Source organism: Alosa sapidissima, chromosome 16, assembly GCF_018492685.1.
Source record: "Alosa sapidissima isolate fAloSap1 chromosome 16, fAloSap1.pri, whole genome shotgun sequence".
NCBI classification, from domain to species: domain Eukaryota; kingdom Metazoa; phylum Chordata; class Actinopteri; order Clupeiformes; family Clupeidae; genus Alosa; species Alosa sapidissima.
In genome coordinates, this window is record NC_055972.1 from 15,079,697 (window position 1) to 15,092,501 (window position 12,805).

General features: G+C 44.0%; 1 protein-coding gene across 1 annotated transcript in view; it reads left to right on the plus strand.

The window, feature by feature from the left end:
• Positions 1–12,805, plus strand: part of slc24a3 (solute carrier family 24 member 3) — a 71,325-nt gene that overhangs the window by 52,539 nt on the left and 5,981 nt on the right. The window contains exons 4-11 of the mRNA XM_042064862.1: positions 4,702–4,776; positions 5,225–5,309; positions 5,672–5,775; positions 8,408–8,482; positions 10,886–10,911; positions 11,090–11,143; positions 11,246–11,373; positions 12,234–12,394. Of these exons, the coding sequence (XP_041920796.1) occupies positions 4,702–4,776; positions 5,225–5,309; positions 5,672–5,775; positions 8,408–8,482; positions 10,886–10,911; positions 11,090–11,143; positions 11,246–11,373; positions 12,234–12,394 (708 nt within the window). The remainder of the gene's footprint in view (positions 1–4,701; positions 4,777–5,224; positions 5,310–5,671; positions 5,776–8,407; positions 8,483–10,885; positions 10,912–11,089; positions 11,144–11,245; positions 11,374–12,233; positions 12,395–12,805) is intronic.

Here is a 12,805-nt window from a genome sequence, read left to right on the forward strand (position 1 = left end):
GTTGTATCTTTTGCAGAAAACATTTAGTGTTAGTTTTAGGCCTACTCCTATCTCCGCACTGCGAACGGTGAGTGCCCAGACCCTACATTTTAATGTGGGTCTGGCTCGTCAGGCTAATCTCCATTTAAATGTGGTTATACATAACTAATACACTACATAGGGTATTAGGCTTACTGTTATTGCAGTACCAGAGCAGACCAGCGGTGGCATTGGTTTTGAACATCTTGTTGAGAATGAATGCTGATCCGTCGCATAGTCGTTTTGTTTACTCATGCCCCGACAGAAGGTGTTCCATCATGGTGCCCAAATCACTGGCACCCTTCCCACCAGCAGAGCCCTGGCGATTTTCCAGATGGTTGCCAGCATTACAGGGGCATTATTTAGATGGCCTTCCAATCCTCTCAGGGATACCGTGGCCGAGACAATTACTGCTGGAAACCAAATCCCCCCGCGCACACAGTGGCTGTCACCGGCATATTGCAATGTGGTCTGTTATGTATGTGGACTGGCTCAGAAGACGGAAGCCATTGGTGGCTCAATGTGGATAGTTAGCAGGAAATGGGGCAAGCTAACGATAACCAGGCTTTCAGCTAGCCACTCCACTCCACTCTAGACATGGCGAATACAGTGTGTGTGTGTATGTGTGTGTCAGGGACAGATGAGACATTTGTCCTGGCACACACATTTTTGACACACACACACACACACACACACACACACACACACACACACACACACAAAAGCCGCATGTATATGCACTAGAGTCAACTTGGCGAATTCGCTTCCTTTGAGTATATTGCCCTCACTCTGAAGGCTGACCCAGCTGTAGGCCTACTTCTATTAACCTTATACCGCCCTCCTAAACTATGGACTGGCTTTCTTGACCAGTTTTCTGAACTTATGTCGATCATCATCACTAGCTATGATCGGTTAATTGTAAATGGCGACTTTAATATTCATGTCAATAAGACAACTGATGCTAAAGCCAGTAAGTTCCTTAATGTGTTGGACAGTTTAGAGCTAAAGCAGCATTACAGGACCCACCCACAACCTTGGTAACACCCTCGATCTAGTCATTTCTAGAGGGATAGAAGTCACAGACTTATCAGTAAATGATATAAATATGTCTGATCATTATTGTGTATCTTTTAATGTAGTACTACATACTCCAAAAATTCATCCCGAAATTGCAATCAAATCGCGACTCTTGGACATTAGAGCAGAACAGCAGTTCATAGCTCTTATAGACTCCATAAATTTCGATATTTTACATCATCCCATTGATCAAATGGTAGAGGCTCTCAATCGTGAATTAGGCGCTCTGCTTGACAGAGTGGCACCCTTAAAGACTAAAAAAAGGCCCTGTAGCAAACTGACACCTTGGATGAACGAAAATATCCATGATCTAAAAAGATCATGTAGAAAAGCTGAGAGAACATGGAGAAAAACTAAGTTACAGGTTCACCGTGCCATTCTAAAAGAAAAAATAGCAAATTATAATAGAGCTATTCGGAATGAGAGAAGGAACCACTTCTCTAAGGTAATTGCTGTAAACAGTGTAAACTCTAAGGTATTGTTCTCTACCATTGATAGGCTATTGCATCAAACACCTTTTGATACACTCAGTCAGGCATCCTTTCTAAGATGCGAAGAATTCGCAGACTTCTTCAAAAACAAAGTCATTTCTATAAGGGAGGCTATTGGTAACACAAGTAATATGTTTGATAGTACACCCAAAAACAGCCCCCCAAAATTAAGGTCCTTTAGCAAAAAGTCAAATCTTGACCATACCAAGCAACTACAGGCCTATATCAAATCTACCGTTCCTGAGCAAAGTACTTGAAAAAGTTGTTTGTAATCAGTTAAATACCTTCCTCAACGAAAACAGTATCCTTGAAAAATTCCAATCAGGTTTTAGATCAAATCACAGCATAGAAACGGCTATAGTAAAAATAGTCAATGATCTCAGACTGGCTACTGACTCAAACAAAGTCTCAATCCTTATTCTTCTGGATTTGAGTGCGGCATTTGAAACCATTGATCATAGCATCCTAATTCACCGCCTTGCGAAGTGGGTGGGTCTCTCTGATAATGCTCTATACTGGTTTTACTATTACTGGCAGAGATTTTTATATCAGTCTAGGAGATCATGTATCTGAAAAACATGACTTGCCTTTTGGTGTGGCCCAGGGGAGCTGCCTTGGTCCCCTGCTATTTTCCCTATATATGCTTCCATTGGGAAACGTCATAAGTCAGCATAATGTAAACTTCCACAGCTACGCAGATGATACCCAATTGTATATTTCTGTGGAGCCAACTAACCCAGATGGCCTTTGCTCCCTCACTGCATGCCTAACCTCCATTAATCAGTGGATGAGCAAACATTTTTTGAAACTAAATGATGACAAAACAGAGGTACTTTTGGTTGGACCAAAACTAAAGCGAGATATTGTTCTTAGTAATCTGGGGAATTTGGCGCACCAGGTCAAACCAAAAGTAACAAGCCTCGGTGTCATCTTAGATGCAGAGTTAAGTTTTAAGCCCCATATCAGTAAAGTTACTCAGACAGCCTATTTCCACTTGAGAAACATTGCCAAAGTGCGGCCCTTTTTAACTCAACAGGATGCAGAAAAACTAATTCACGCCTTTATCACTAGCAGGTTAGACTACTGCAATGCACTTTTCACTGGTCTTCCCAAAAAACATCTAAAGAAATTGGCACTCATACAGAACTCTGCGGCTAGACTTTTAACTAGACTAGACTAGACTAAGAAGAGAGAACACATCACCCCTGTGTTGGCTGAACTGCACTGGCTCCCTATTTCCTAAAGAATTGATTTTAAGGTTATGTTAATTACTTACAAAGCTCTGAATGGCATAGCACCTTCATATATCTCTGAGCTTTTAATATCTTATCAACCACAAAGGAAACTTAGATCATCCAATTCTAATCTTTTGATCGTACCCAAAGTGCTCCACAAACAAAGTGGAGAAGCTGCTTTTATCCATTATGCCCCCAAACTATGGAACACCCTGCCTCTGTACATCAAGCAGGCGAGTTCAGTAAATATTTTTAAAAAAGATCTGAAAACATACCTGTACAGGAAAGCTTTTAGTTAACTCATCTTATCCTGTAGACTACTTTTTCAGATTATTCTACATCTGCTGCTATTGGAGGGCGCAGCCAGCCAGAAGCAGATGGGCTCCCCCTATTAAGTCAGGTTCTGCTCAAGGTTTCTTCCTGGAATATGGGAGTTTTTCCTTGCCACAGTTGCCATATGGCGTGCGTGTGGGGGGTAAGAGAGTTAAGGCTGCCAGTCTTATGACATGTCATTTTCTATATTTTTGATATGTTGCTGAGTGGATCATAAACGGCCCCTAGCAATGAAGAAAAGTGATTGATAATGACTGACTGACTATTATTGTGTTACATGCTTCAAATGTAAAGCACTTTGAGCTGCATTCTGTGTATGAAAGGTGCTATACAAATAAAGCTTATTATTATTATCTCCACACATTTTAGAGAGTTATTTGAGGTAGTCAAGACAGAGGTAAAAAAAATCTATTCCTGTATGATAGATAGTAGTGTTGAATCCTTGAACACTGGCTCAGATTGTGCAATCCACAATGTTGATGGCTATTTTCTCTGTTTATGTTTGTGTGTGTGTGTGTGTGTGTGTGTGTGTGTGTGTGTGTGTGTGTGTGTGTGTGTGTGTGTGTGCGCGAGTGTGTGTCGATTGCGTATCTGGTGCTCAGCCGTTCTCACCCGGAGATAGCTGCTGCCCAGGCCAGATTCACACCATTCACACCCCACTGACCACACTATCAGAGACTACCAGATGTTCCCATGTTCTCAAGGCTAATCCTTTCTACACACACACACACACACACAAACCGAATACACATGCAATCACACACACACACACACACACACACACACACACACACACACACACACACACACACACACACTGCAAGAGGCATTTCCCAGTCATTAAGTAACTTTCTTAGAATCTGCAGGGCTGTCCAGTCGAGCCAAGCATACAGATAGCATGGAGGACACAAACGGCAGCTTAGGAGGATACGCATGCCTGCTACACAGCGACACCACAGACTTCCATTTCTGCTTTAACCCTTCTTACGGCTTGCCCAAACTCGGCCACACACAATCCCATCTCTGTAAAGAGGTTAATATTCTCATCTCTCTACAGACAATCAAGTTTTCATTTGGCTCAAGCCTCTAAGGGTCAGACTGTCTGGGTAATTTCACCCAACATGCCCCTACCGCACAACAGTCATGTCTGCTTTAAGAGGCTATGTCTATATATTTATTTTGAAGTGTTCAAAAATTACCTAGAAACAGCTACAGAGTGTAAAGAAACCATTTTGACACAATGCTCTCAGTGTTGCCCAGATAGCCACCAAGGTTAGCATGGTAAATAGCAAGGTTTGGCCCATGTTCAGACTCTGTTGTAATAACCACTTTGTACTTCAGTGCAGCAAAACACAAGTAGAAGGGCATTGCAGCGAACATAATAGTGCTACCAAAACAACTGAAATCCTACTGAATTCTACACACTGCAGTTTCTGATTTCCTTTCATTGAATTTGTTTTGTGGCTTGGTGTTTTGTGTGTGCTTGGTGTATGTGCTGTATGCCATAACTGTGTGTGTTTGACACCAGCCTGTGCTTCTCTCTGAAGGCCATGTACATGTTCTACGCCCTGGCCATTGTATGCGATGACTACTTTGTTCCATCGCTGGAGAAAATCTGTGAGGTAAGAGTGCGCACTAAGATGACCCTTAGACACGCACAAATACATGCACACTACTTTTTCCATATCTTTGTCTCATGTACACACACACACACACACACACACACACACACACACACACACACACACACGCACACACGCGCACACAGTAATCTGGACTGACCTTGATCAGTATTCTGTGCCCTGTCAGAGTGGGTACAGTTTGATATGATTGATAGCTGGCTGGAAGAGTTCACTTATTAAAAACTCCCTGCTCTCCTTTCTCTCTCTCTCTCTGTGTTTTGTCATTTCTCTCTCTTTATATGTTTGTTTCTTTTTTCTCCCCTCTTGCAATATTCCATCCATCTCTCTGCTGTCTTGATATCTGTCTCTCCCACTGTTTCTTTGACATACTTTCCTCTCATTGATCCTCTCTCTCTCTCTCTCTCTCTCTCTCTCTCTCTCTCTGCAGCGATTGCATCTGAGTGAGGATGTTGCTGGAGCAACCTTCATGGCAGCAGGAAGTTCAGCCCCAGAGCTCTTCACCTCTGTCATTGGTAATATTCCCCCCCCTGTTTAGTCTGCTTCTTTCTCTCTCTCTCTCTCTCTCTCTCTCTCTCTCTCTCTCTCTCTCTCTCTCTCTCTCTCTCTCTCTCTCTCTCTCTCTCTCTCTCTCTCTGTGTGTGCGCGTGTGTAATTGCATCATTCTGTGACTGAAACTGTAACTGAAATATGTAGCCCCTCATAACAGGGTTATTGATATGAATTGGCGCTGACAAAAGCATCCTGACTGGACTTGTAAGATTACATTAGAAATAAATGGCCAAAGTGCTTCTGTCATAAGGTTGTGCATACAGATTGTATAGTTCAGAAAGAGAGAGAGTTGGAGCGTGACTTGACCACCCCCCTCTGTGTACAGGGGTGTTTATTACTAAGGGTGACGTCGGGGTGGGAACCATCGTGGGCTCTGCTGTCTTCAACGTTCTCTGCATCATCGGCGTCTGTGGGATATTTGCTGGACAGGTAATTCATACAACTCGACACTTTTACAAGACCTTTGAATTGATTTTACTCTAAAATTTCCCTCGGGATGAATAAAGTATCTATCTATCTATCTATCTATCTATCTATCTATCTATCTATATATCTATCTATCTGTCTATCTGTTTATTTGTCTGCTTTACTGGTAATTTCAGCCATATTCAACAGCCAAATGATAATCATTGTTATAACCGTTCTGTAACATTTAATTGACCCATCATCAATTCACTGCAGGCATACAGAATCTAAACATGCCCTATCTCCAGTCACTTATACGAAGACTGCATCATGGTTAGAACACACCACAGTGTGAACAACAGTGGTGGACAATTCTCTATGGAGGACCATATAAGGCATTGTATAACTTCTGCTTCAAACAAAGAAGCAGAAGAAAATAAGAGATAGTTCCCTCGGGGATTAACATGCAGTACAGTGAGCCGAACGAAAAGAGGAAGTGTGATAAATATGCATAGTGTGTTTGTATGCTAATTATGCAATCAGCAAGTCATTAGAATCACTGGGAGTTCTCTGTGTGCTTGAATCTGAAAATTATGCAGAACATAGAGAAGATGCACTGTACCATATATATCAATGCTGATTATCCAGCATTACATGCCTTTGTGCTACATCATAATTATGTAACTTGTTGTTGACCTCAGTGGAGAAATCAGCAAGTTCTCATAGAAACCACAGGCTGTAACACTCTGAATATATTCTGTTTAGACGACCACCATTTACTATCAGGTCCCATTTGGTTTCAAACTGGGTTTGTTTCACCTACTATGATTCGGTCTACTATAGTATCGGTCAACTTTTCCTAATGGTTTTAGTGGTCTTCAAGGGTTTTACTGCCTTAAACAGAGAGCAAACAAGACAGTTCCACTAGGAGTCGGTAGATGCTCATTTATGTCAGGTGTCATGTCTTCTATGCAAGTACATGAGCTACTGACCAGGATAGGGCTTAGGTTCAACATAGCATTTATTATCAGCTATCTTGATAAGGGCAGTGGTGAGCTCCCCCCAGCCCTGGGACAAGAAATATTGGCCTTGGACTAGCTATGGTGAGAAATCTCTGCTTCTCCCATTCTCTTTGATCAGATCTGTGCACCAGTTCCAGTGAGAGATACTGAGATGCACATTCCCACTTCCTCAGAAATACAGCTCTTTTTTTCTTGTCTCTGTTATTTTTTGTTCTTCTTCTTTCTTTTTTCTCTTTTACCCTTTAGTCGCCATCTGACAAAGGCACAGTGAGGGCTGGTAATCTGACAGCAGTCAGACCAAGTGTGATTGTGAGGTGGAGAAACACATGAACCCTCACAGAGACACAGGCATGCACAGACACACACAAGCTCACACCACTCAGACAGCACACATACTTGCACATACCCACACATTCATCCACAACACACACAAACACACACACACACACACGCACACACACACACACACACACACACACACACACACACACACACACACACACACACACACACACACACACACAGAGACATGCACACATATACTCACACAGAAAGGCAACAGGAAGTGACACAGAATGAGAGAGAGAGAGAGAGAGAGAGAGAGAAAGAGGATTTACTGGAAAAGAGGTGGCTCTTGGCAACAGGATCCCTTGGAGACGCATACGCACAATGGCAATGTTAGCGCTGAGTAGCACGCACTTTCGTGAGACAGTTTCCTGCGTTGTCATGGCAACGCAGTGTTGCAGATTTTTACCTATGGCTTGGGTTGAGTAGCACGAGGAGTGACTACATGTATGACTCCCGCTCATCTTCAAAAATAACAGCTGCAGTCGTTTGGTCTAGATTTTTCAAGGTCATGCAAATGAACTCGGATCAATAATCACAAGTACTCCACGCACACACTCTCTTTCTCTCACACAAACACACACCACACTCAATGATAATCTCACATGCATACTATATATTTAGCAGAAAAGAGTGGTCACAACCTTTTAACTGAATTTTGTGCCAGAAAATGGAATTTGTGTCTGGAAATTCTGATAGAGGCGGTTAATCTCATCATATTAAGATTGTTTCTGCAGAATGTTGTGGGTTTGTCTCTGTCCCTGTGTGTGTGTGTGTGTGCGTGCGTGCATACGTGTGTGCGTGTGGGTGTGTGTGTGTGTGTGTGTGCTCATTCGGGTTAGCATGTGAAGTATACTGTGCCTTAAGCTGATGGATAAGCACATGATGGACAAGCACGGCCACACATGTGTTAAGCATAAGCACTGGATTCAGCTGGTGACAGTGCGGACCAGAAATGAAAACCATTAGGAAATGACAGTACCAGAGTCAGCCCATTCACCCACTCACACACACGCGCTCAGGTGAGGGGATTTTCCAGCTCATGGATTATGTCACCTTGGAGAGATGACAACAAACAGTGACTTCCCCCCATCCATCCCCAGCCAATATCACACCACTGCCTCTGCTGGATCACACAGGGTTATTTCATGCATCAGGCCCAGGCTGTCAGGTCTGTGGAGGATCTACTGCATTTGGACAGTGCATAGGGATGCTGATGTGAATATGTGGCCCCTCACTCTCACTCTCTCTCTCTCTCTCTCTGTCCACTCCCCCACCCCTACTTCCAGGCTGTACGACTCTCCTGTTGGACTCTAATGAGGGATTCAGTGTTCTACACCATATCAGTGACCACTCTAATTGTGGTGAGTACATGCAGCAGTTTAAGTGCTTTTCACACACAGGCTTGGACACACACACACGCACACACACGTTGCTGGTTCTCTTTCCCTTATGGGCCTCCTCGTGCGGGTGAGTTGTCAAGGAGCAGCTAGCGGCTCCTCCACAGGCCCCATGGGCCTGCAGCTAAGCGCTTGTTTACGCAGGACCCAGCATGGGTCCCCGGCACACAGCAAAACAAACATAAACCAGCACCGCCAAGCAGGACATCACAGAGAGAGAGAGAGAGAGAGAGAGCAGGGGGAGGATGAGGAGGCAAGTGAAAGAAGTGTATTTCATCTGTGTAATCTTCAAAGTGAACAGAGGCCGCCTTGTGAGTCTCAGAAGCCTCTGTAGTGAGAACACAGAGACCTTACTATCTCCTTCCTACTCTGGACTGTGCTTCATGTCGGTGCAGTAGAGCAGCCGGTGTGGTAGCTCAGTGACGCCTTGGGGAGAAACGCATCCCCACAACGGCACTCTATAGCTGTCGTCGTGGCAATCAGGGAGGATGTGTGTGGTGGGATTGGAACAAGCAGCCTAATCAGGGCTGTTGTGTTGGTGAACAGGTGCAGCTGTGACAGGTTGCAGGGTGCGCTCGAATTAGCCAAAACATGGAGACCGCCGAGCGTCCTTCTGCCTGGCTGGACAGGCCTGTCAGCCAGCGAACCCATGACTGCTCTGACCAGAGTGCATGTACTGTATGCTTCTATCTGCCCATTCTTTGGTTAGGTAGGCACTCTGCAATAATAACAGGTAGACAGGTAAGGTAACAGGCAGACAAACAATATTGTGTGGCTATTTACTAGTCTAACTAGTTCAACAACAAAGCATTGTGGGAATGCAGTAAAATGACATTTAGCTTAATTTTCACAACAAAGTGACAGAGACCATTGCCTTGACAACACTCTCAATGCAATGAGTTGCAACGGATTAGATGGCAGCCATTTCAGTTGTGGCATGGATTACACTCAGCGGCACGCTATTAGCATCTTTTGTCATTCAGATACAGTGCTTACAGAAGGGCTGCAGCTAGTTAGCCACAGCAGGGCGCCAACGACATGAGCGGCTCAAACATGCGGGCTGGTACTCTAGTCGAGCATCCGGTCAGCTCCAAAGCACTGAAGCCCATTTCCTCAAAGTGAGCTGTCTTAACATTCCTCTACATACACACACAAACTGTCTCTAGAAATAATGTTTTATGTTATTTTAAAAAAGCTGTAAAGCAGTATTTAGCAAAGGCTTTTATACAAAGTGCAACCCAAACATTATTTATGGGTGGTATTGTAGCTACTTAGTTCCTGAACTTGTGTATTTGAGTGAAATGAAAGTGATGTTGGGTAATGCAAGCTAAAGCAGGCTGAGGATGTGCTGACAGTTTTGGGATGTGGTGGTGGTTCAACTCCTGGGGAGAGAGACAGAAGGTTGCATCACTGACTATGGTCACGAGTCAGCTATTAGACTGGGTCAGCTCAACTCTGAGATGAGAGGAGAGGAGAGATGAGGATGGAGGAGAGTGAAAGGAGAAGAAAAGAGTGGGGGAAAGAGGAGAGGGAGATTGAGAAAAGAGGGAGAGAAGACTAGAGCAGATTGAGTGAGAAGAAAGGAGAGGAGAAAGAGAGGAGAGGAGAGGAGATGAGAGGACAGTGGCTGGGTCGTGAGCTACAAGTGAGGAAGTCCGTTGTCATGGCTGATTCCGTGGCCAACAAATCGGTCAGTGGAGCTCGAAGAGGATTCTTGGCAGCACATGCGGCATTTGAAGTAGCACAGAGTACACTGTCAGCATGCCATGAAGTTCTGTGGCTGCCAGTCACGAGAGTGCTCTGTAGCCAAATTTGAGTTGGAGCTCCATACATTCAGATGTTGTGTGCATTGGGCATGGAGCTTTTATTTTATTTTAATGTTGGTGCATGAACAGCACCAAGAGAGCAGCAGACTTCTTAATTGGTTTCAGTCAAAGATAAGGGATAAAGATAAAGCATAGCACAAATACACCTAGGAAATATTTATGGTATTATAGGACATTGTGTGTTGAAGTGGGAAGTATACTGGCATATGACAGTTGTGATGACGGGTCTGATTATTTCCTTCAGTGAGTGGCTATATAGCAGAGTCTCTGGCTGCAACCACAGAACCAAAGCGTATCGAGTTTCTCAGGATTAGCTTGAGTAGGCAAATGGTAACAACATGCTGAAATCAGCAACCAACTTCAGTTTCAAAGGACCAGAGTTGGAGTTTGCTGCCATCTGATGGTGGATTCATGATACTGCAAGCAAAGGGGTCCTCAAGAATTTCAGTTCAACTCAGTAGTGTCTATAAAAAAGCAACCAAGGTGTCAAGAAATTCTTCTGTATCTGTCATCTGACTTTTGTTTGTTTTTCTTTTTACAGTTTATATATGACGAGAAGGTAACATGGTGAGTCCAATGTTCACATTCCTCTGTTCATTTGGACTCTATTATATAATGATATACTATATGTCCATTTTATTAATGGTAGTATTGGATCTATCACTTACAGTATGGCATTAAGGCTAAATGGTATGTTTTCAGAAAGGTGTGTCGGTAATGTGCCTCACCTGCTGTTTGTTTCCAGGTGGGAATCTCTCACACTCGTGCTGATGTACCTTGTTTACATTACGATAATGAAGTAAGTTGCTGCCCACCATTCACATGCACATACAGTATACCGTGCTGACATATAAGCAGTTTCTGTACTGCATATATGACCCACTGTCCCTCTGCTTCCCAGGCTGAACTCAACTGTGGTGCGTTTCATTGAGAGGCGTAAGAAGAACTCGGGCAACCTGGGCAACGGCACAGCCAGCAACGCCGACCTGGACGATGGTTGCGATGCCACGGTGGTGCTGCTGAAAAAAGGTGCCCATCACCTCATATCTGACCGTTGTCAGAGACTCAGCCAATCTAGGGCCCCCTGCACAGCATGCCCCCCCCTCCTCTCTGTCTCTCTCTCTCTCTCTCTCTCTCTCTCTCTCTCTCTCTCTCTCTCTCTCTCTCTCTCTCTCTCTCTCTCTTTCTCTTTCTTCTTCTCTCTCCCTTTCTCTCTCGCTCTCTGCCCCAGTGCACCTAATTAAAGTCATTATGTAAGTATAATGGCCTTGGCCACCCACTGCAGGTAGGTTCGGTGGGGGGCTGACAAGCTCAGTCGGGTGCAGTGGAGCAGACAAAAAACCAAAACAGTGCCTGGGGTCCCCCGGGTGGTGCCTGTGTTTGCGGTGTGTGTGTGTGTCAGAGGCTGCCTCTAAGTGCCTGTGTACGTTTGTGTGTTTTTATGACAGTCTTTTTCTACATCTTTCTCTGTCTTTGTTAGTTTTCGTGTGATAGGTGGTAATGTCAACATGTGGTGTGGGTGCATCCGTGTGGGTGCATCCGTGTGTGTGTATGTATGTGTATATATGTGAAGAGTTCAGATGCAAAACCCTCTAAATCCGTCTGACCACATTTCTTTTAAATGAGCATTTAAAATCCGGTTCCTATAGGTTTTTGCATAGAAATCGATATTTCAGACCAGGAAGTTAAATTATTTGATTAACGTATACTATGTGAGGAGAGCATTCACTCACCATCTTTATCTCATTTTTGACGTAGGTGACATTTAGAGGCTTTTGCATCTGAACCCTTCATGTGTTTTCTCACATTTTTCTAGCCCCGTCTGTTAATGCTCTGCCCTTCTCTTCACGACATCCTCTGACCCCTGTCTGTGTGGTCCGTCCCTGCAGCTAACTTCCACCGGAAGCCGTCAGTGCTGATGGTGGACGAGCTGCTGTCGGCCTACCCCCACCAGCTGTCCTTCTCCGAGGCCGGCATGCGCATCATGATCACCAGCCACTTCTCCCCGCGCACCCGACTCACCATGGCCTCCCGCATGCTCATCACCGAGGTTCGTGGGGGAGCACACACACCCACACACACACTAACACACACATACTGTACGCACACACACACACACTCAGGTGACACACAAAGACACAAACATATAGGTTCACATCACAAACACAAACAAACAAATAAAGCAGACATACCTTACATGCTATTCACTGATTGGAATCCTGATCTTGGCATCATTCATGTCATTCTGTACAAATGATCTATGTGTTTGTGATACAGAGATTGAGTTTCATATTGTCATATAAAATCACATACTATACATCATATCACATGAAAATGGATTTTTTTTATCAAGTATACCTTGTGTGACCGCATAGATTTATCAACACACTGACAGTAACAAATGACACACAGTTACTTTATATAGTCTGAAAAAAAAACAATATATTTCATATTTATATCT